This window comes from Macrobrachium rosenbergii, chromosome 57 (assembly GCF_040412425.1).
Source record: "Macrobrachium rosenbergii isolate ZJJX-2024 chromosome 57, ASM4041242v1, whole genome shotgun sequence".
NCBI lineage: Eukaryota > Metazoa > Arthropoda > Malacostraca > Decapoda > Palaemonidae > Macrobrachium > Macrobrachium rosenbergii.
Window position 1 is genome coordinate 15442304 of NC_089797.1, and position 25792 is coordinate 15468095.

The following is a 25792-nucleotide window of genomic DNA, read 5'->3' on the forward strand; positions in this document are numbered from 1 at the left end:
CTCATTTTAACGATAAGCGGAAAGTGAGTCAAGAGTATTCGAAATTTCCGATATGGTTCCGTTGGCAACAGCGGTTTGTTCGGGCTGTCGTCACATTTTCGAGCTTCGGAGGCATCAGTACATATTAGACCTCATTGGAATTGGAAATGAAATTCGTCTGTTATTGTAGACCTTCTCCTGCTTCGCTTCCTCTTAGCACCTCGGTCTATTTGATACCAGGCGGGGAATTATAAAAAAAAAAAAAAATCCAGAAAATATACGTTTTCTTAGAAATCTTTTTATAGGAAATCATTTTAGAAGAATCCCGAATCCTTATTTAAAGCTTTTTGCTCCTTATTCTTATTGGATTGGAAGTACGTGTATAAACCTGAATTAATAATGTACATAAAGAAGAGTAGAACATTGTTATATCACACAATGCATGTTCCAAAGCCAAGTAATACTTAGTAACATATTCTGTCTACGATTTTTGTACATATTTATTAGAAAAATCATATTTTCGAAGTAAAATATTACATGCAGAAATGGCTCACATGTTAAGTTAGATATTAAATCTTCTGTAAATATTAAAAGCAAACGAAAAATGTTCATGGCTTAATTACGTAAAATATCGAGTTGTCCATGAGACGTCATTTACTAAAATCTCTTCCATTTAAAAAAAAAATTTTCTTGCCTTAAGAAATGGATGCCACAACTTATTTTTAGCACGATAGTAAAATTAATTTACTTGTAAAACAATCCTAAATTTGACATAAACGTAGCTATTTATTATGAAATATTAAGCCACATATACCATTAATATCAATATAATAAGTTATACCTAATAGAATTAATTAAAAGGTTATATTATATGTCAAATCTACATCCAACAGAGCCTAGCTAATAGTGCATCTACTCTAATTGGGACTCGAACCAATATCTTTTATTGTTAGTAAATGAGAGAGAATGGCTTAATATTTCCAGCCATCTTAATAGGCATAAAACACATATGGATTGGCTGAGGGAAAAATAAAATCTACGAAGGATGAACAGAGAATCTCTAAGGAGCAATTGAGACACAAGAAGAAAATTTCGTATGCAGGAATACCGTGGATGGCTAATGAGATTAAATTCCCACTAACCCCATTAGCCATCCACGGTATTCCTGCATACGAAATTTTCTTCTGTGTCCCAATTGCTCCTTAGATATTCTCTGTTTATTCTTCGTAGATTTTATCTTTCCCTCAGCCAATCCATATGTGTTTTTATGCCTGCTAAGATGGCTGAAAATATTAAGCCATTCTGTCTCATTTACTAACAATAAAAGATACTGGTTCGAGTCCCAGTTAGAGTAGATGCACTATTAGCTAGGCTCTTTTGGATGTAGATTTGACATATAATATAACCTTTTAATACATTCTATTGGTTATAACTTATTATATTGATATTAATGGTATATGTGGGTTAATATTTCATAATAAATAGCTACGTTTATGTCAAATTTAGGAATGTTCTACAAGTAAATTAATTTTACTATCGTTCTAAAAATATAGCATAGCAAGAAATTTTATTTAATTAAAATGGAAGAGATTTTGGTAAATGACGTCTCAGAGACAACTCGATATTTTACGTAATTAAGCCATGAGCATTTTTCATTTGCTTTCATTATTTACACAAGATTTAATATCTAACTTAACATGTGTAAAGAAGAGTGCATGCAATAAAAAAAGCTAAGGTTGGACGAGTAGACAAGAATTTTTGTCAGAATAAACTGTTCTATAAGACACAGACAAAAGTTATTGAGCAAATAACTTTCTGAATCGATATGATAAAAGATGCTCACAAAGTGATCATTTTAGGGACTTGCTGGGAGTGGAAATCAGCAGAGAAGCAGAGCTGGATGACACAAGAATGAACGAAATATAAATTTTAGACCAAAGGCTAAGCGCTGGGACCTATGAGGTAGGTCTTTTAGTACTAAAAGGGAAATTGAGAGTAAAAAGGTTTTAAAGGTGTAACAGGAGGAAACCTCTAAGTGGCACTATGAAACAATTGTTCAGAGAGAGTGGAAAATAAGATGGAAGAAAGCGAATGTGGAGAGAGTTACAGTAACAGGCATGAAAGGGACTGCAGCTAGGAGCCGATGGAACACTGCAAAGAATCATGAGTAATGCCTAAATTGTAGGCTACCGCGAGATGTGCAAGACAGCACCATCCTCTTAATGCGGCTAATCAAGAGATCGAAGAATGGTAAGATATCAGAAGTTAATAAGATTACTTTTGCGATTCAGTTACTGTAGGGATAGTGAGATTAAGTGGTTGACTAGGGTGTGCAATGTTCCATACGGGTAACCATAATGTTACTAAACCAGGGAGGGTAGGATTCTTACTACAAAATTAAGACAGATCACTGTGGCTTGAGACAAGGGAAAAAGTACCCAGATCGAGCACTTACACGGAAACAATAAAATGAGATGTTTGAATTAAGGGGTATATATGTCAAAGCCTCTGTGGAAAACTCGATGATATATTGACGAATCATACTACTTTCCATTAAGCACGGTTTACACGCTACGATAAATTGTAGCGATTTATTGTAATGAAAAGGTTGTTACAATTTGTCGTTACGTGTAAACAGGAGATCGATACAACGATCTCCTGTTTACACGTAACGACAAATTGTAACAACCTTTTCATTACAATAAATCGCTACAATTTATCGTAGCGTGTAAACCGTGCTTTATGTATGTATGTCCATATTTACACACACACACACACATAAACACACACATATATATATAGTATATATATATATACATATATATATATATATATATATATATGTGTGTGTGTGTGTGTGAATTTGGTTGTGTGTCTTTAAATTAATAATACATCTAAGCAGGTACAAAATACATACAAATATAAGTGGAATATTTACAATAAGCATGAATTTGGTTGTAGTAAATAAAACAGGGTATTCTACACCGTAGATTGTAATAGCACCTTCTAGTGTCCTTTCCTTTAAGACAGTATATATATATATATATATATATATATATATATATATATATATATATATATATATATATATATATATATATAACGATAAATATGAAGCTAGATTTATAACTTACCAGTGTTACCAGTGTAGTGTATCCAAGTATCCTTGCCATATATTTAAAGAAATATTTCAATATGACGTAACCTACGTTAGAATATGTCAGCTATTCTGTACATAGTCGTAAAGTCTATTTAGTCTACTGAAGTGAAACCCTAATAGCACACACGTATATGGTCGTCGGCTATGTAAATGAATAACAATTCTCGAAAAATTTTTGACATCTAGCATAAAACGTTCCTGTGAATAATCATACAATAAACTACAATAGATCATGCGGAAAATTCATCATGCCTCATACATTCAGGTTTCTTGTGGTTGACATTCATTAGTATACTCTACCTTAGACACAGACTCAAATTTGATGATATATCTTACCTCCTTCAACCACTGAAAGAGATATAAAGTGAATTAGAAGACGGAAGAGTAGAAGTTTTATATCAGTCCTACATGAATATATTATGTGAGTTCTCATTTTCTTTCATGCAAAAAGTTAGTTTTCTTTGTGGCCAGTGGGTGGGTAACTAAAGCAGATGAAGTTACGTCTTCGAGTGCCAAAATGTAATGTCACAAGAACTTCCTTTGATTGAATAAAAAACAAGGGTAAAGCAATTTCTCTTAAAATTTATTTGTTTATATGTTTTTAAAGCATTTATTCTACACGTTTACCTGTTTCTCACTTCTAATCATAACAAACCCATTTATAAAAGGATATTTAACCAATATTCAAAGGTTTGAGAACTGTATCAAATATTTCTTAATCTGCTTTAGATCACGACCATTGAAAGAAAACTACTCTGTGTTAATCTAAGCGTCTTGCATTGTAGCATTAGTAAAGCTCTTAGTTATTTCAAGCTGTAAAAAATACAAAGTTATGAATGCAGACGAAAGAAGATGCTATGAGATCACACAAGAGGTCACAAGTAACACTGAGGTATTAAGAAAAGATAATTTACAAATACTTTTAATAGGAAATAAAGCACTCAGAATGCTGTAATATTCATATATAGTCAGAGAACATTGAATAACCCCAGCCATGCTAATGGTAATATTTGAAATCACAATTTTCGTTTTAAGGCTTTTTACGTTCTCAGTATTTTATTTTATTTTTCATGTTTTTCCAATAGCGTTATAACCTTCATTTTATAAATTTACTATCATTAAAGAAAGACTGTGAAGATTTTTGATGAGACAGATGCAATAAGCATAGCTTAGCAGTGAAGCTAGTTTTTCCTCTTACAAAAGGTGTAAGTGAGAGATACTGAAGAAAGTTACAAAGTGAATGGTAGTAAATTTATTGAAGACTGGGATTTTCATGAGAAAGCTACTCCTAAAGATATTAAGAGAAGATATTAAGAGAAGATGACAACATGGCGTCCAGGAAAGAAGGTGCAAGAACCTGCAGATCTCTACAGTCAACCGAGATTCTTTTAAAAACTTCAGATTAAAGTTTATTTAGATTAAGCTTCCTTTGAGGCAATCACTCGCACAAGAGGGCTAAGATGGTCAAAAATTTTAACGAGGACCTGCAAACGAAGTTGCGGCCGACCAAGTGGGTAACTTTACCTTTTCGCCAAAAAGAAAGACAAACTTGGGTAGGGGTACTACTTACGTGCTAAGCTTTTCCTGCGGAGTTTGGATACCCTCCGGACAATCGCTGGGCCGGCGTTGGACAACATCCGGGACAGTCTGCGGATGGGGTTTTTGGGTTTCTCTTCTCTCTCGTCCTCACTTGTTTCTCCTGATGAAATTAATAGAGAATGGGGTTAGAAACGTCAGTCAGTGAAGTCGATTAATTTCAGAAAACTGTACAGCTGCCAATAAGTGATCATAAAACAAGTAAAAAATGCGCCGAAGTTTCTTCGGCGCAGTCGAGTTTTCAACATATCGTATAATCAAGATCACCGAAAATACATCTAGTTTCCGGTGGTCTGGGTATAATGCTGTGTGAGCATGAAACTTGAACCACGGCCCGGTGGTGGCCTGACCTATATAGTTGTCAGGCGCACGATTATGGCTAAATTTAACCTTAAAGAAAATAAAAACTACTGAGGCTAGAGGGCTGCAATTTGGTATGTTTGATGATTGGAGGGTGGATGATCAACATACCACTTTGCAGCCCTCTAGCGCCAGTAGTTTTTAAGATCTGAGGGCGGACAGAAAAAGTGCGAACAGTAAAAAGTGCGGACGGACAGACAAAGCAGGCACAATAGTTTCCTTTTCAGAAAACTAAAATGGTTTTAGCACTAAAGAAAAGTATGTAAAAATGTCTTTTTTTACCATTTCTAAGTAAAAAAACTGATAAAGTGAAAACACTATCAGTGTTGTTTATTTATTGTACTGATTATCATACGCATGTGTGTTAAGGAGCGAAAGTTTTCGATAGAAAGTTCAAAATTATTGGCTAATATCCGGGTAATATCATAAAAAGATTATTGGAATTATGGCTGGCTTCTTTCATAATTTTGTGAGGAATCTATGAATTCACATAGATCTCTGCCTAATCTGCTTATTGTTCTGCTTATTGTCCTCTCTCTGGAAAATGGTTTGCGCTTCGTACAACAAAGTTGAAATTGTATTTGAAATGTTTTTTTCAAAAGTAGTTCTCGTGCAAGTACATCAAGGATACCAAGGATTTATTTTATGTAATTATGTACCTCTAGTAAACGATGTTATGTACGATGTTAATACGAATATACACTATGTTCCTACAAGAATTCAATATGCGATAAATGTTCATAAAATTATGGATATTTGAATTTACCATACTCCTTGGATATAAAAATTACATAAGGCATATTGATGTTTAATTTACAAATGATAATGTAAATGGAAAGGAAAATAATTATTTACATTTTCATAACCAAAGAAGAAAAAATGAATGCCATATTAAGAGAATATCCATATTGTGCAAATAAATAAATATGCAAATAATACAACACTAATAGCAACTAACAATGGGAATTAAAAACCAGAAAATACATTTCTATAGTCTATAACAATTGAAGAAAACAATAATCCAGACTCCAACATGAATATATTCACCTGGAACAGATTATGATCAATTGAATGTAACTAGAAAAATACACCTGCAAGACCTCACAACAGCTCCGGGGCAGAGAGAGAGAGAGAGAGAGAGAGAGAGAGAGAGAGAGAGAGAGAGAGAGAGAGAGAGAGAGAGAGAGAGAGAGAGAGAGGAATGTTATTACAAATCAAAGTTCATTATTATGATTCGACACATATTTGTGCTTCTTTCGTTGACTCTTACCTTTTATTGTTTTATAGAACATCTCAAGGGGCTGTTTGGGCTAAGTTACGAAGAGGTTTGTTCAGTTTATGAAGCGTAAATGTAGAGCGAGAAAAATAAAGACTCAGCTCTAATCAAATTATGTTTGTCGCTTTATTATCTACCAAACAGATAGTGATTTTTGAAGGGAAACATTTCCAACAATTATATTGTACAACTAATGCGTTATCTGGGTCAAGAAACCGCAAGTGTGTGTTATAATCTTTAATTTCCAAGTTAGTTGATGCGTGTTTTAGACTTGCTTTGCATTTCACGCAACATTTATTTTTTTCAATTTCAGACTAAAAATGTAATCTTTCAATACTAGCTATGAATAAGCCAACTTTCGCCCACTCTTTTCAATCAAAAGCCACGTCTGAATAGTTAATCTTAAACCACAAGGCCGCCGACTGAGCCTGACATTTACGAGTAAATACCACGTTTCATTTCAGCGACTGATTCTGAGGAGTATTTTTTCACAAGCACTAGAGCCATTTCCTCCAGTGAAGGCATAGTAATCTAAGAAGTACGAATTGAAACAGATACATAAAATGTACACCACCGATTATACCATATACATTATGCTCTTGCAGCTACTAAATTGATTCGAAATGTCAAATTTTTTCCCTTGTTATTTGTGTGTGTTTCTTTTTATTAATCATAATACTTCATAAGGGCACAAATCAATGTCTCTCCATTCAGGGATTGGTTTCCAAAGAATATGCGCTCATTTGAAAGAAGGAACAGAAGGTAGTAGGAAATACAAAAAGAGATCAATTATTAAAAAAAATAAATTAATAAATAAGTAGACAAAAACAGGTAGCTAGAAATGAAGACCAATTACGTTTCATCAGTTCTCTAGGACCGACCCATTAACATGTCGGTTAATGTTTTAATTTTAGGTTATATTATACGTCAACATATCAAAGTTGCAATGATTTTTCTCTTTCATCTGACAAAGCATACCTTTCTACCACGGATGTCCAAAGTAAAGCAACACAATTACAAATAATAATAATAATAATAATAATAATAATAATAATAATAATAATAATAATAATAATAATAAGAAGAAGAAGAAGAAGAAGAAGAAGAAGAAGAAGAAGAAGAAGAAGAAGAAGAAGAAGAAGAAGAAGAAAAATCTTTATTCTAAAAATTATTTATTCACGCGCTAGTTTCTTCAGTGATACCTCAAAACATTAACCAATTTTGTGTTTAGTCAAATTTCTCATTTACTGGTGGGAGTAAAGTTACTGTCCATGCTACGATACTGATAATGGTATCTAATATAAATCGGCATAATTGCAATTTATCTCAATCTGTACAAAAACCGAAACAATACATGCAAGGTCAAAGGTTAGATGAAAAAAATTATATAACTGTGAATATACTTTTGCCAAAAAATTAAAAAATTTTAATCTATTATTGATCGCGTAAATCTGCAATAATTCGACTTTCTAATAATATAATTTATTGCTATTCACAAACGACAGTGTGCAATAATAAAATCTGCTAAACATTTTGTACTCTGTACTGAGAAGTATTTCAGCAATATTCTTCTTCTATAGGTTTAATGTGAAATGTTGCCATTGCAAGATTTTATTGTTATATTGAAGAAGAGTAGTCGTTCTTTATGGTAACATTTCCAAAACAGCAATGAAATAAGATGAGACCAAACTAATGATTCAAATTCACATAAAGTTATAAAATTGCCCATACTCTGCTATGGAATAGTTGCTAAAAATATCGTCATTAGGATATAAGATTTTGTATGCTATGCAAACCTCCGACATATCCCCTTTATCAATATATATATATATATATATATATATATATATATATATATATGTATATATATATATATATATATATATATATATATATATATATATATATATATTTATATATATATATATATATATATATATATATATATATATATATATATATATATATATATATATATATATATATATATATATAATACACACACATATATACATACGTGATTATTATCACTTTTGTACGTGATTCATTTATCACACATTACCACAGGTGAAAAATAAGAAACGGGGTGTAGGTCCTGACCGGTTTCGACTTTATTTCCAAGCCATTGACGAAGGACTGATACAGAGTGTGAGAAGTCACAAATATATATACTACAAGAACAGTACTGACGAACATACACAACCGTTAGAGGCTCCATATCCCCCACTTAGGCCGGTGTCGAGGTAGGAGTGGCCTTTAAAACTCATTTGGCTAAAAATCACAATAGACTCTCAGGGGACATTGCTGATAAACAGACCATACCCCACCTCAGATCCACACCTGACAGGTGTCATGGAGGCGGAGTTTGGAAACTCATTAACATTACTACCCTCGTACTGTGTTTACAAATATGATAATCCTATTTTCATACATCTCTACTGCCTACCTTAAAGTTTAAACAATTTACAAATTTCTTTTGATATTAAAGGATCAAGTTTATACATCCCTTGACTGATATTCATATTATGGTTGTAACTTTCTTTTATGAAGCTAGATTCAATGATGTTCCTTTCAGTGCATTATTAGAATATACAATCCTTTTTGCCCCTTCCCAGTTGATAGCATGATTGTTCTCACTAACATGTACAAATATACCACTGTTCCCTTGTGCATATCTCACACATTTCTTATGTTGTTCAATTCTTTTTTTCCAGTGCTTTTCCCGGTTTGGCCAATATAAAAGTTGTCACAAGACTTACACGGAATTTTATATACACACCCTTTAATATTGTCTGGGGAGTTCTTGATAAGTACATTTTTCATTGTTGTATTGTTCTTAAATGCGACATTAACACCAAAAATTCTTAAGAAGATGAGGGATATCTTTCATACTATTATTATAAGGCAGAACAAGCAAATTTTTTTGTGTTGTAAGGTTCTTTCTGGTTTTGATACATAGTTTTTTGCTGCTTCAAATGCACTGTTTAATACACTATCAGGATATTTCAATTTTTGCCGGCATTCCTAATCTTATCTATTTCATCATCAATATATTCAGGGCTACATACCCGTAATGCTCTTAAAAACATAGATGAAAACACTGACTTTTTAACCTTATTGCTTTGTCCAGAATAGAAATGCACATAGGAAGAAATATTAGTGGGTTTTCTATACACACTATATTTAAACCCACTACTATTTCTTCGTATGAGGACATCCAGAAACGGTAAGCACCCATCATTTTCCATTTCCATCGTGAATTTAATTGATGGTACTAATTGATTTAACTTAGCAAAAAGTTTTTTACATCTTGGTTCCCTGGCCATACACAAATTATGTCGTCAACATACCTAAACCATGTTACATTACGTGGGATTATGTTGTTTAATATCTTCTTTTCAAAAATTCCATATATAAGTTACTTAACACTGGGGATAGAGGGTTTCCCATTGCCATACCAAAATTTTGTGAGTAAAATTTACCATTAAATTCAAATTTACAATCTTTTACATAATTTAATCAGTTCAATTAAAGTACTTTTAGAAAATGGGATATCCAGCTGTGTGTTCTCTAACAATTCAGATAAAAACGCCATCAGATCATCTATTGGCACCTTTGTGAATAGTGATACAACATCAAAACTTACAAGCCTGGATTCACTATTAATCTCTACACTATTTAGTTTATTTATCAGGTCCACATTATTCTTGATATTTGCATTTGAGATGGTACCTACTAATGGGTTGAGAATATCTACTAAGTACTTCGCTAGCTTGTATGATGCGGAACCAACTGAACTGATAATTGGCCTGGCAGGAAAGTTTGCTTTGTGAGTTTTTATTGTACCATACATGTATGGTAGCGATGGAGAGGTCACACACAACTTCTTTATAAGGCTTTCGTTACCTTTTAACAGGTTTTTCACTTTCTTATTGAAACCACTATTCACATTGTCTATCGGGTTCTTATTTAATTCTTTATATGTGTTATCATCACCTAAAAGATTTTGCATTTTTTCTATATATTCACTTTTATTTAAAATTACAAAGGCGCCTGATTTATCTGCTTTTGTCATGTGTATATTTTATCTTTTTTCAGTTCATTAATAGCAACCATAAATCTTTTGGGGACGTTTGTGGTGTCTGATTTTTCATACTTCCATAAATCACTCTTTTTAACCATGTTCACTTCTTCATTCGTTAAATCACTATATTTTCCAAATTACACAGTCCTTTAGTTATTTCCACACTGTTCCTTCCGCCAGGAGATAAAGCAAAGTTTAAACCGTAGCCTAAGGCACTAGTTACATTTCTATCCAGCTGTTTGTTTGATAAGTTGACGACACATGTTAGTGAGAACAATCATGCTATCAACTGGGAAGGGGCAAAAAGGATTGTATATTCTAATAATGCACTGGAAAGGAACATCATTGAATCTAGCTTCATAAAAGAAAGTTACAACCATAATATGAATATCAGTCAAGGGATGTATAAACTTGATCCTTTAATATCAAAAAAATTTGTAAATTGTTTAAACTTTAAGGTAGACAGTAGAGATGTATGAAAATAGGATTATCATATTTGTAAACACAGTACGAGGGTAGTAATGTTAATGAGTTTCCAAACTCCGCCTCCATGACACCTGTCAGGTGTGGATCTGAGGTGGGGTATGGTCTGTTTATCAGCAATGTCCCTGAGAGTCTATTGTGATTTTTAGCCAAATGAGTTTTAAAGGCCACTCCTACCTCGACACCGGCCTAAGTGGGGATATGGAGCCTCTAACGGTTGTGTATGTTCGTCAGTACTGTTCTTGTAGTATATATATTTGTGACTTCTCACACTCTGTATCAGTCCTTCGTCAATGGCTTGGAAATAAAGTCGAAACCGGTCAGGACCTACACCCCGTTTCTTATTTTTCACCTGTGGTAATGTGTGATAAATGAATCACGTACAAAAGTGATAATAATCATCAATGGATACCACGCGCTCCTTCCGATCTTTCTGTGTTCTTTTCCCCATCTTGGAATATGCCGTCAGAGAATTTGCCGACGCCCTCACTCAAGCTCATACCAACAAGGAACACCTGCGGTTTTTACGTGAATGTCGGGATGAACAAGTGATACCAAGATCGTTCATAACCAGTTCCTTGCTGAAATTAGAAGACCAACCCTTCGGTGAAATACAACGTGCCATATTGGAAAAACATATCAACATCAAAACATTGGAAACCAAAAGAATTTTGAAGATCTCACGAGAAAAGACGACATTTTGAAGCCTCAATACCACCAGATTGGAGAGATTTCCTACGTGAATATTGTCATGTGAAGATGAGGAATCAAGTGTATCGGAAACTGAAACGGAAACACGATAATAAAATGAAACTGTTGATTGAAAGAAGCCCTTGGACCAACAACGCCAATCAAGAATGTGTCGTCAACTTATCAAACAAACAGCTGGATAGAAATGTAACTAGTGCCTTAGGCTACGGTTTTAAACTTTGCTTTATCTCCTGGCGGAAGGAACAGTGTGGAAATAACTAAAGGACTGTGTAATTTGGAAAAATATAGTGATTTAACGAATGAAGAAGTGAACATGGTTAAGGGAGTGATTTATGGAAGTATGAAAAATCAGACACCACAAACGTCCCCAAAAGATTTATGGTTGCTATTAATGAACTGAAAAAAGATAAAAATATACACATGACAAAAGCAGATAAATCAGGCGCCCTTTGTAATTTTAAATAAAAGTGAATATATAGAAAAAATGCAAAATCTTTTAGGTGATGATAACACATATAAAGAATTAAATAAGAACCCGATAGACAATGTGAATAGTGGTTTCAATAAGAAAGTGAAAAACCTGTTAAAAGGTAACGAAAGCCTTATAAAGAAGTTTGTGTGACCTCTCCATCGCTACCATACATGTATGGTACAATAAAAACTCACAAAGCAAACTTTCCTGCCAGGCCAATTATCAGTTCAGTTGGTTCCGCATCATACAAGCTAGCGAAGTACTTAGTAGATATTCTCAACCCATTAGTAGGTACCATCTCAAATGCAAATATCAAGAATAATGTGGACCTGATAAATAAACTAAATAATGTAGAGATTAATAGTGAATCCAGGCTTGTAAGTTTTGATGTTGTATCACTATTCACAAAGGTGCCAATAGATGATCTGATGGCGTTTTATCTGAATTGTTAGAGAACACACAGCTGGATATCCCATTTTCTAAAAGTACTTTAATTGAACTGATTAAATTATGTGTAAAGATTGTAAATTTGAATTTAATGGTAAATTTTACTCACAAAATTTTGGTATGGCAATGGGAAACCCTCTATCCCCAGTGTTAAGTAACTTATATATGGAATTTTTTGAAAAGAAGATATTAAACAACATAATCCCACGTAATGTAACATGGTTTAGGTATGTTGACGACATAATTTGTGTATGGCCAGGAACCAAGATGTAAAAACTTTTTGCTAAGTTAAATCAATTAGTACCATCAATTAAATTCACGATGGAAATGGAAAATGATGGGTGCTTACCGTTTCTGGATGTCCTCATACGAAGAAATAGTAGTGGAAATAAAGTCGAAACCGGTCAGGACCTACACCACGTTTCTTATTTTTCACCTGTGGTAATGTGTGATATATACATACATACATACATATATATATATATATATATATATATATATATATATATATATATATATAATACACACACACACACATATATATATATATGTTTATACGATTTGTATTTTTCGCCCATTGCAGAGTAGAGCATATTAACATTTTTTTGGCGATGGGGCCACTATATAATAATAATAATAATAATAATAATAATAATAATAATAATAATAATAATAATAATAATAATAATAATAAAACAATTGACAGATCAACAAATGGAGTAAACCTCCAAAGAAAACACCACTAACCATCTTTAATAGGAAGGTGAATCGGCGGGTGAACTGAACTTCGTCTCCTCCCTTTGGATCCCCTCCGGGATTCTCTTCGAGACTGCCTTCGGGAGAGAGGCCGCCTTGGCCCTCCGGTCGTGCTCGCTCTGCGACCTCGAGCAGTGGCTATCCCCGGACCTCCGCTGCTATTACTGCCCCTCTGGCGAACCAGAAGGGGAATGCCGCTGTTCGGGGGGAAGAAAACAGAATATTACTCTTGGGTCAAATTTTATTTGTGGAGGCTGGAAAGGAAATTCTTGTAATTGGTTAAATACTGTATGCGTTTATCATAGCATGCAATGGAACACTGAAGTATTACATCTTTATGAAATCTTCTAGCTGGGGTCGTTCAATAGAAGCATAACACAACTGACACTGACATATTTATCCTTTCAAGGACGACCCTCATGTACAGAGAAGTTTAATATCAGTTGTTTCATAAGCCTACAAAGAAGGCTCTTCGGTATCATTGTGATCCCATTCACACACTGCTATTCAGCACTCGCTTTCACTCCTTTCACTCATTCGCTAGCTCCTACACATCCGTGGTATCTCCTACGACAGTCTTTCACTGTACTGAAAGGTTTTTCACTATACTGAACAACCAAATAACCTTACTGTCCTGTAAGGTAAAAATGATAGTTTGGGAGGTTGCATGAGTATAGCAGCTATCACAAGTACCCATAATAGGTACCCATTACTGTGAGTTATCAGAATGTTCTACATTCTTCTTTACCAATTGAGGACCTGAGTTATCAGGTCTTCAATTGGTAAAGAAGAATGTAGAACACATATTGTAAATATGCATATTTGGGTTCGAGAAAAGTGATCACAAGTGCAATGACCAATCACTTGCCTCTGCTGTTCATGGGTAGCCTTTGAACATTTAAATCTACTCCACTCCTTAAATATCCCACTGTATTCACTACTCTGTCTTCCTCTTTCTAACTAGTCCTTTTTTCACCTATATCAACATTTTTACCTCTTTTGGTACTTTCATACTTTCATCATTTAAATTTTTCTTACTTCACTTACGCAAAAAAAATTCATCTCTTCAACCTTTCATTCACTGTCACGAAGGAGAACTGCCTCGCAAACTTTTTTTTGTATTCCTGCAAATCACCTGTTCCCCCACCGTACGAGTATTATCTTCGGATACGTTTAATCCCGAATACTTTTAAGATTCTGGTCCCATTTTACACCACCCACCCTAATACTTATTACTTTATCTTCCAGGTTTCCATTTATTTTCAGGATTTTGCTATAGCAAACATTCTCAGGATCTCCCAATTGTTTATAAATCTTCTCCTTAATATCTCCAATCAGCGCTGTATCACCTGAACGCATCAAACATTCCTCGCAGTTTTCACGACCCATATTCTTATCTAAGAATTTGGCGCCTACTCCTGCTGACTTTTCTCTGACTTCCCACATGACCTTCCATAAAGACATCGAATAGCCACAGACACATGGCACAACCTTGTGTCAGTCTAATTTTTACACCAAACCAGTCACTCTCCTGCGAAAAATATCTAAGACACGGTTCGCTTCTATAACCAAATCTGTTTATTGCTCGCAAGAACTCACCTTTTGCAAAGTCCCTCCTCATCGCCTCCCCCAAATGCCTCTGTGACATATTCCTCTACTTCCAGGTAAGCCAATTATCCTTTGCCCATTAAGCATATCTATCACCTCTGTCAGAATCATTTATCTTTTTTCTTATTAACGTCTCGCATCAGTGGTTTATAATGAACACTTGGTCGCCCAGCAATCCATTTGTTATCATTCTCATGTCCCCACACAAAGCCCTACATTATACTGTATTTAGTCAGGAATACTTATTAATGTTAAACCCATATAATCTTTACGGTCAGCTCGGTCACCATCTCCATTACAACATTTCAATCATTTACAAACACAAACGATACATTGAAATCTTAGCTTCAAGCTTACTCTAAACTTTTATTATTTTTTTCAATTACATTCTAGAACCAAACTCCAGTACCAACTAGTATACAAGGTGCTGTAGAAAATTTCTTAAGAATACATTCTTCACTTTTTAAGTATAATGAATGGAGTGAAAGCGTTAAAAAATGCATGCTACACGACTCCTGTTTCAGCATGAAATATCACCTCTTCACTTTAAGACCAACAAAATAACCTAAGGTTCCTTATTTTCTTGACAGCACTGTAACATCTTTGACTTTCACTCAACTAGTACTGTTACTAAAATAAAAATATTTCTATACTACTTTGAAAATGCCCAATTTGTTGACGCACAAGTCAGTCGCAGGTTTTCTATGAATTTTTTTGCCACTGGAACTGGAGACAAGCTGAAGGGTTTTCTGTAAGCCAAAGACAAATATAAGGACTAACAATATCTTTTTTTAACTTTCCTCCTCCCAGTGATCATCCTATCATTAATCCTTATTCATTTAGTTAAAATATCACAGACCAATCATTCCAGTTCTCTTCACATACTTAGGTTTATCTTTCTAGTGTCTGCTTCTAATAACTATTAGTTTATGTGTCCTTCAGCGATACTGAAGCCCCATAACTGGAAGCCATCTATAGCCTGACACTGACTCCACTCGGAAAAAATTTACAAATTTTGTAACTATCTTTCCTCACGTTTCAGCTACATTCTTCCCTCAGTGATTTCAATGCTCGTGATCAAACTACTTTGTCTTTCTTAACCTTATGCTAACTCCTCATAAGGTCCATCTGGTTCTTGTTTCCTTGGCAGCATAGAGGGGATCTATTCAGAATAGCATTTAATGACAATTCCTTGAAGAACTTCGTGCCAGGTGTCCCTTTACTTTTTGCCGAATTATAAATACCTACGTTTATAATTAGCTTCTGGGCTGTATTTGAAAATGAGTATTTCTAGCTTCTAAAGACCTCATCAATAAGACTAGTTTTAAGATTACCAATGTTTTTCATGAAACAAGCCCTAGGCATTATCGTTGTGTTTGTATGACTTTGTGTGTATATGTGTGCATACAAACCTTCCACTGGAGAAATTTAGTTTACGAATAGTCTTGTAAAATAAAATGCCAGAATTACAATAAAACTATGCAGCCTCAACTAATAAGGAAAAATTATCAGCCATTTGCTTCACCCGAACTGTTATACAGAGAAAACTCACTATTATTTTCTAAAATATCACTAAACATACGGGAAATATTAAATCCATAACAAGTCAAAATTCAAACCATAATGTTTACGTAATTTTTTTGTGTAATTTCTTGGGACCGCTTTGAACTTTTATCTATTTTGTAATCACTTTCTGTAAAGTCTACAGTGGCCATTAAAACATACATTTCGTGTGCACTTCAAGATAACTCCCTTTAAATCTGTTTGTTACAGATGGTTGGCATGAAGCAGAAAAGGGTTCATAAAGACCTTGGATAAGAAAAATGTTGTCTGGTATTGATAATTCTTCTCTGTCTTATGATCTTTTTTTAATGAAGAGATGTACACAAGCTGCGAGAGTAATTATTAGTATGGATTAAGAGGAACTGATTAATGTGTAGGTTACAAACTTTAACAAATTATAAAAATAACTTTTTTAACATCACACCTTCTTAGACTAAATTCTCATTAAGAAACACAAATTGTGAGGTAATCAGGAGAAACTTATTTCTCCACCCATTATAAAAAGTAAATAACAAAACAAATAACAAAAGGCATCTTTATTTAAGAACAGTTATTGAAAATGTACAAGTTCAAAATCATGACTTAATGTTTATTTCAAACGTCAAACGTCAACTTCCAATCATACGAGCATCTGTCAGAAACGCATTAATACCCTAAGATCTCTGATCCTTATAAACAAACGACCCTTTCATAAGAGCAAAGATAGATAATGTATGTAGATGAAAGACTTACACAGCACTCAGTGTCCTGTAGACAAAAATAAACTCTTTATGTTTTCAGTCTAATGTTTTACAATAACAGTTTTCTTGAATCAAGCTTATAAACTTCAAGCTTTTAAATTTCACGAAATAATGCAAAACAATTAACTGGCAGATCGATTAAAAGAACACTCGTTTACAGAAGCAAAGGCAGTCTGAGCCATATTTTGTCTGGTACGTCAAGGGACTAACTATCCCTATGGTACGAAAAAAGGTATACTAAAAAAAAAGCGCCAGTCCTTAATAATAAGTGACTGATAATGTCTGAAAAATAATTGCCTTTACACTGAAATCCCAGACAAGAATGAACTCAGAAGTCGTGTAAATCTTTAAGTCAATAACTAATGGTTTACAAAAAGCAGTTTCTGATGCAAATGCGTATTATTTGAGTGGCAAAAATATTATGCTTTTAAGGGCCATCCTCCCATTAGCAATCTTAAATATTCTAATAATCTTGCCAAGCATTGAACTTATGAAAATGAAGGCAACACATTTTTTTTTAAATATACTGGAAGATTTATAGTTTCTGGTATGAAGAGAAGGTATCATTTACAGTCGTCTTCTCGACTGATGAAATATTTAATAATACGCAGGCCCAAAATTAAAAGTAAGTTGGTGCACCTACTGTGTTACTTCAGGTGAGATTAGTACAAGAACATGACTGACCTGAAATAAGTAATGTTTGTGATATCAAATTATCCCAAAAATTGCATGTGAAAAAAACAGACATCGTATTACCACTACCACTTTTCTAATATATGCACAAACTAACAAACATGCTGACAGAACATAAAAGAGGTAAACATTTTTCGACAGTTACTTACCGGAGCGCCATTTTCTTGATGACGTTACCAATTAAATCCTTCATTGTTTTTACAACCAACGATTCACTTTCCACACTTTTATTCTCAGCCTGCGCATACTCCACATTCCTATCAGTGTCCAACCTTACGTTTTTCGCCTTTTGAAATGAAGTTTTAATTTGCGCTTTTTCTTTCTTTTTCTGGAATTGAATCACCGTTAAACTGAAACCAACAGACAAACTCACACACACACACATATGTGTATATGTGTGTGTGTTTTTTTGTATGTATTTATGTGTGCATATGTATATCCACCGAGATGATTGAGGGTTATTTTCACGTACGTCCAGTTCATAGAAATATTCTGAAGGAGTGCGTGACAGGAATAATTATTCCACTGTACATAGGTAAAGGTCACAAAGGAAACTAAAAGGTATAGAAACCTAACATTAAAAGTATACCGGGTAAGGTGTATAACAGGATTTTGACTGGAAAACCAGGAGTATTGGTTTAGACTTAGAAGAGGGAGTGTGAATCAAATGTTGTAAGTAAACTGGAAAAGCTGCAAGATGTTTAAACGTAAGCTACACAGAAAAAGATGTTCATAGTATCTACACGTTAGAATAGGTTAACAGGAAAGTGACTGGTTTGGTGTAAAAGTTGGACTTGAATACCGTACACTGTATATAGGTGTTCATTTATGGGATAAGAAACCAAGTCGTGAATGGAAAGCAGAACTGCTGTTTCCTGCAGATGATACAACACTGATTGGGAGTAGCTACGACAAACCTCAGAAAATTATAAATGAGCATGAAAGTGTTTGCAAGAAGGCAAAGTTGAGAGTAAATCTGATCAATATTAAGTTTATATGGGAGGATAGATTCAAGGAAGAGAAATGAATTTTAATTAAAATGGATGATGGTAGAATGAAGAAAGAGGTGGGCCACAGATTGGGTGAAGCAAGAAATCTGGCAGGCTGTACGAAAAATTAATAAGCTTGCTATATCTGTCGAAACCATGTTGAGAAGGAAAGAAGAGATTGGTGAGCCAACATTCCTTTATGGAATTGAAGTTTGCATGTTCAGTGTACAGAATGTACGTTATCAGAAGAAGAGGAAATGTGAAAAATATGGAAATACGTAGAGGTGGTAAAATGATTAGCATGGGTGAATGAACGGATAAGAGTATTCTGAAGGGTTTTGGTTATGTATTAGTAGGAAGAGGAAGAAGAAGAATACACATACATACATACATACATACATACATACATACATATATATATATATATATATATATATATATATATATATATATATATATATATATATATGCGCGTGTGTATAATGTGTGGATACATACATATATATATGTATATATATACCAGTATATATATATATATATATGTATATATATACAAACATATGTATATATGTATATATATATATATATATATATATATATATATATATATATATATATATATATATATATATATATTATATATATATATATATATATATATATATATATATATATATATATAGAGAGAGAGAGAGAGAGAGAGAGAGAGAGAGAGAGAGAGAGAGAGAGAGTGAGAGGGTAGGGGTTCACCATTTCCAAATATTTTTGATTAAATCATTTCTACACAAATTGTTTATAGATGGACAGTATGAATATGGCTTTCCTATGTTTAATCATTTTCTGATACGTGACCACAAATATATTTACCAAATTCAACTAACAACATCTATCAGACATTGCACGGTAGCTCATTCATTACATACTCAAATACTAATTCCCAATGGCACGCAAGGGATAAAAAAAAAATTGTCTGGAAAGCGAGAAAACACAAGGAATGGTTTTAAATGGTCCGCATTTGTACACGCAAAGCAACCCTGGCGTGGTATAGATATGAGGAGCCGTTGCCAGTGATACCTCGCTCTTAGAATACGAATTTTTGATGAAATATACTTGTAAGACACACATGTAGCTTCCGTAACTAAGATATCCCTTTTAGTTTAGTCTTGTGTAAACATAAACTCTGATTTTAACAAAATATCAACAATCGATTTAGTGTTGACGTAGCAATTTAATGTAAACAAGTATCTCACTGTATCCACTGTAAAATTTTACACACAATATATATATATATATATATATATATATATATATATATATATATATATATATATATATGTATATGTACGTATATGTATATGTATATGTATATATATATATACATACATATATCTATATATATATATATATATATATACATACATAATATATATAGATATATATATATATATACGCACACACATTATCGTTTTCTCTTTCTATAAAGTATCTTCAATGCACAAAAATGAATCACTTAAACGACAGATCTTATGTCAACAAGTATCTCGCTGTATCCACATTCTCTGAGGTATCGTAATTCCGTAAAAATGGATCATTTAAACGATGGATTCCACATGTTAGAATTTCACCTCTCGTAACTCACTTTTTATTTTTTTAACACTCAATCAAAACTACACTTGCACAAGGGCGGAGAGCAACAATCCAACAGCGTGCCACATGAGGAGAGAAGGTGTAGAATGCCGAGCACTCTAGACAGGGGGTGATCAGTCACAGAAATGTACTGAGAGAGAGAGAGAGAGAGAGAGAGAGAGAGAGAGAGAGAGAGAGAGAGAGATGTTAATATGATAGCTCGGGCATCTTTTATGCGCTTCCGGGTAACTCCACCCATTGTTGTTTGCCCTTTGCTTATGTGCTTATGAAATTATATAATGACAAGTGTTTACGCAAAACAATAAATAATATTGATTTTCTTAATGACTCTCGTAGGGCTAAGCTGTTATATTTACTTTGCAACAGTATTAGTTTAATGCTCTCTCTCTCTCTCTCTCTCTCTCTCTCTCTCTCTCTCTCTCTCTCTCTCTCTCTCTCTCTCTCTCTCAAAGCGTATTTTAGCATTTGGTTACCTCCTGCTGTTCATACTACATAAAATATTTTCAGCTTCCAAGGTTTCATAAGATGTTAGTTTGGACTGATTTTCACATTGGCTCAAATCATTATTTTATTGCAATAACAATAATTTGATAAAAGTATGTTTGAAAAAAAAAGGGGAATATCATGTCTCCGAACTTGGTTGATATTTCAATATGTAGAAAAAATACGTTCTGATAAAACAGAAGTGCTGGGGACTATTGGGGTGTGTTTCGTAGTTATAGGTTATTTCTTTTCTTCTGTAAATCTTCAGCTGAAACCCCCTATGGACAGAGCCAACAGACCATACACCCAAGAGATATATCTCATAGTGATATAAGCCTACAGAGAAAGACAAGTTATAGGAAATGGGAAAGGTGGTGGATGTTAGGTAAGGGACACTTAATGAAAGTATATTGAAATTTCATTTGAGTCGACTCTTCTTCACTGAAGCGACGAAGCATGACTGGTGCAATCCAAAACGTGCGGTTAAATTAGCTAGACTGAAAAGACAGGGCAGAGTGCTTTGAGGATGTCTTGTCAAGTTATTGGGATTCAAGAAGAAACGCTGAATGAAAGTGTGAAAATCCCGAAAATATTAGGAAGTGTTAGCGACCGGGTGGTGATATTGTCAGAGCGAAGATATGTTAGCATTCACGAGAGAGAGGACACCAGCAAAAGAAGGTGAATGACTATATTTAACAAGGATCGATACAGAAGACAAGGTTTCTGTCCAAGTATATATACAAGGCCAAGGGTTCATATATTTTCTCCTTGGAGGCTTAGCCTTGATTAAGTAGTTACAGGAGTTATTTGTAAATTGCTGTTGTGTTTTCTGAAGATATTTTTTTCAAAAACACTGTCTTTTTTTTTAATGACGATTATGAAAATAAAATTAAATCCCTGACCTTTTATTTATTTCGTCATGACAGTAAGACGCGCTAAAGGGGTCGTTTTGTCTATGTAAAAAATTGGTTGCAGTTACTGACTTAAAGTATTTCTTTTTTGTAAGCAAGGTTCTTGAATAAATTACAATAACTGCTGTGTTGCTATAAGGCATTAAAAATATGCAAGAGATGGCGAACTTGGGCTGTTACAATAAAAAAGATCTTTAAATAAACAGGTCGTAAAGACACTTTTGCCAATACTGATGATCGGGAAAGACAAACCCGACGAGTGGATCGGACATCTCTGAATGAATGAGCAAAGACGTAAGAACCATATTTCTGTTTGTAAGTTGAAGAAAACTTACATATAAAAACAATCAAAAGGGTAGATTAAAGAAATGGTGGAATAAGGGACAGCTTTCAATGTGCAATCTAAATTTAACAAGATAAAAATGTTGTTGTCGGCAGGCTTATCCACGTCTGAACAGATTTTCTCCTGAAAATGTTGCACTAATACTACACCTAATGTATTTATGGATGCTTAGGTAGTTTTTCAAATTTACTGGATTTTAAATTAAGAATAAATGTATACTATAAACACAGAGGAAGAATTGTTTTAGACCCACTTTAACGCAAGATCCTCCATGTACTCCATTCAAAGGATGTATCTTGGTAACTTTATAAGAGAGTAAGTTAAAGTCAAATAATATTTCTAGTAAATGTTTATAAGCTGCGAATAGAGCAGATATGCAGAAACAAATCCACAGTTTTTATGTATGAGTACAAATGTATGTAAAAATATATCTAAATAGAAAGCTTTTGGGAAGCTTCCTGCTTTTACAAATATTTGAACCCATACATATCTGTGGATTTGTTTCTCATCTTCAAAACTCATGCTATTATGGATATTTTCCAATTTTAAGAGCAGATACAATTAGTAAAGACTCATCTGTGATTCAACAACGTGGATTTTGCGGCCAAGCGGAAGAATCAATGACTTTAATGGCAACTAAATAATTGTACACTTTGCTTACACTGCAAGGAATATAACACCGATTTCTAGTGAAGACTTGCTTTTAATATTATCTGAATTACGTGTCATCCAAAGTATATAAAAAGTCTAGAAATATAAGTGTAATGTTGAATAATCACGGACAATATAAAAAAAAATTGATAAAACTCACCCAGAAATCATGAAGAGTACCCCATCAATTCAGTGCTGCTCTGATAAGATCAATGATTCAAATATTTTTGTCGCCAGAAATATTTCCTGAAGCGTACAGAACTTAAAACTACTTGAAAATTACTTGAGTGAAAAGAATCATCAAAGAAATGATTCAACATCGTCTAAGAGCAAATGAACAATTTTTCATATTCATCAGAGAAACTATTGTGATTCAACTGCAAATTTCAATCCAGTCTCCGCACATGGCAGGTGCGAGAGGACGAATGTGGAGCAGGATACAAGAGAACAGAAGTAAAGGACGACCGAAATGCATTTCCTAGAAGAAGATGCAGGATGTATAAGCGAGTTAAATGTCAGCCGCCTAAAGGTTCTACGAGAAGGTCGATGGTGTTGGAATCGCTCTGAAATTTACATTACCGTCGCCGTTAAACTACGTGGCATAGGCAGCATAAGTAATGCTGCTGGATTATTACCCAAGTTTTGAATATTTGCAGCATATTTCCTTTCTCGTTCATTTGAACACTGTTGTACCATAGTACGAAAATGTTTGATCCAGATTCATAACGGAATTAATCAGATCTATGTATATTCATATCTGTGAGGCATTTAATAGAACAAAAAGGAAATATACACATCCTCACAACAGCGCACCCACCCACAAACATACACAAACGCACACACATTTATATATATATATATATATATATATATATATATATATATATATATATATATATATATATATATATATATATATATATATAAGGTTGTAATTCCAGAAGGGCAAAATGTGGTTCACAATACGACTATGTAGATGAAGTTCAGAACCCTTTACCCTTTCTTGACCTCAGCGTCAGTCAGTATGCATCCCCAAAGAGGTGTCAGCCCGTGAAAGGCTCATACATACTTACACACACACACGTATACACACTATACATACATACATATATATATTATATATATATATATATATATATATATATATATATATATATATATATATAATATCCATCCTACTGTTTAGACTTCTACGATCTACGGAAGTATTTATAACTTGGCTAAACTCGCTTCCTAAAACAACTTGAAACCAACAATTTTTTAATTACTAGCTTGGATATCCGAATTAAGATCCACTGACTTTTGCATTTCTGATCACTTCGAAGAATCTTTCACAGTGTCTTTTAATATCTCTAAGACTTCTAGAGTTTTTAGAAAATGGGAATTAATTCCAGGAGAACAATTCTATCAAAGCACTCCGTAGCTGTAAGCAAAGACAAGACATTTTGGTTTGTATTTACAGCGATGTTCTTAAGGCGTGTGTTCTGCTGTTTTAATTACCTTTCTTAATCTTTGACCACTTACACTGTAATACCTCCCGTTTTCACGCTTTTGCTGATGAATCTATCCAATGCCCATTCCAATTTGATGTTCGTCCGTGGGGCTAATTTTCCGCTTATTTGATTGTAACTCGATCTTGTAAATATCTGAAAAGGGAATTTTTAACGGAAAGAGTTTATGCCTCAGGGACTCAATTATTATTTATTTCTGTCTCAATTCCGTTTGACAGCTTTGGCATCGAACTTGTGACATTTTAGGTGATCGGATTGTACTGTTAAACAATGCTAATTAAACTTCACTAAAATATCAAAAGAAGGTTGATTTATAATAAGCAGCTGATTTTGACATGTCATAAGGATTTGTTCCTCCAGTATGAGACCAATGAATTTAAAACAAAATACTAACGACAAAGATTACTTTAGTTATCCAGATGACTCGACTAAACAAGCAGCTTTTAAAGACCATCACGTTCTCATGATTTCAGTTGCCTATAAACTACAAACCCTGGGCTCAATGGTAACTAATGATTAATAAAAAAATAACATGCCCAAATATACTGTGAGAAATATTTGATAATCTTCTGTTACGTGTTCGCTCAGTCTCGCGTTAGCTTCCTGTCCCAGAGAAAAACTGATCGGTAATAAACGTACCTTTAAAATCCACCACCTTTCATCTTACATTAAACAACAATGACGGTATAAAAAAAGGATATTGTTACAGACTGTTTATGGACGTAAATGTTTTAAAGGTTTGATATACCTGAACGTGCACCAATTAAGTAAATTAACACATGAATCTATCTCGACGCTTGTGGCAACAAAAGAAGATTCTAAATCTTATTTTAAACAAGAATCATTCCTCATCATTTTGCCATGACTGTAACGTGCGCCTTACGTTTCCCATATTCCTTACTTGCCTGCAATAAAGAAATTCCTCCAGAACCATTACTGCTCGATATGCGACAGCCTTAGTGGAATACAATGCTTTTCTGTTTTCCGTTATTTACTTGAGAATTTATCATCTTCATTGTCTCCTATTTTTTACCGCATTTACGATACATCGCTTGTCAATCCTAATATGGGTTAGGTGTGTGTGATCTCTTTTAAAAAAAATTAATACATTTGCAATTGTGTGCTCGTTAAAACTTGACATGGATCGTCAAATTAGCCATTTCACTGTTATTCTAAAAAAGGAAGATCTGACAGCTCCACTGCTCTTTCAATAAAACACTAATTACATGAAGCTTCTTAACTGCAGGTTGCCTTATTATCAGGTCATGATCACCGTTTACAATGAAAATATATTGTCGGCGTATTTCTATTTTTCAATCTCAAAAGTCT

General features: G+C 33.8%; 1 protein-coding gene across 5 annotated transcripts in view; it reads right to left on the reverse strand.

The window, feature by feature from the left end:
• Positions 1-25792, reverse strand: part of LOC136837027 (Kv channel-interacting protein 1-like) — a 923431-nt gene that overhangs the window by 417882 nt on the left and 479757 nt on the right. For all 5 annotated transcript variants that reach the window (XM_067101571.1, XM_067101570.1, XM_067101569.1 and 2 more), the window contains 2 exons: positions 13316-13521; positions 4710-4838 (listed from right to left, as the gene is read on the reverse strand). In XM_067101571.1, the coding sequence (XP_066957672.1) occupies positions 4710-4838; positions 13316-13521 (335 nt within the window). The remainder of the gene's footprint in view (positions 1-4709; positions 4839-13315; positions 13522-25792) is intronic.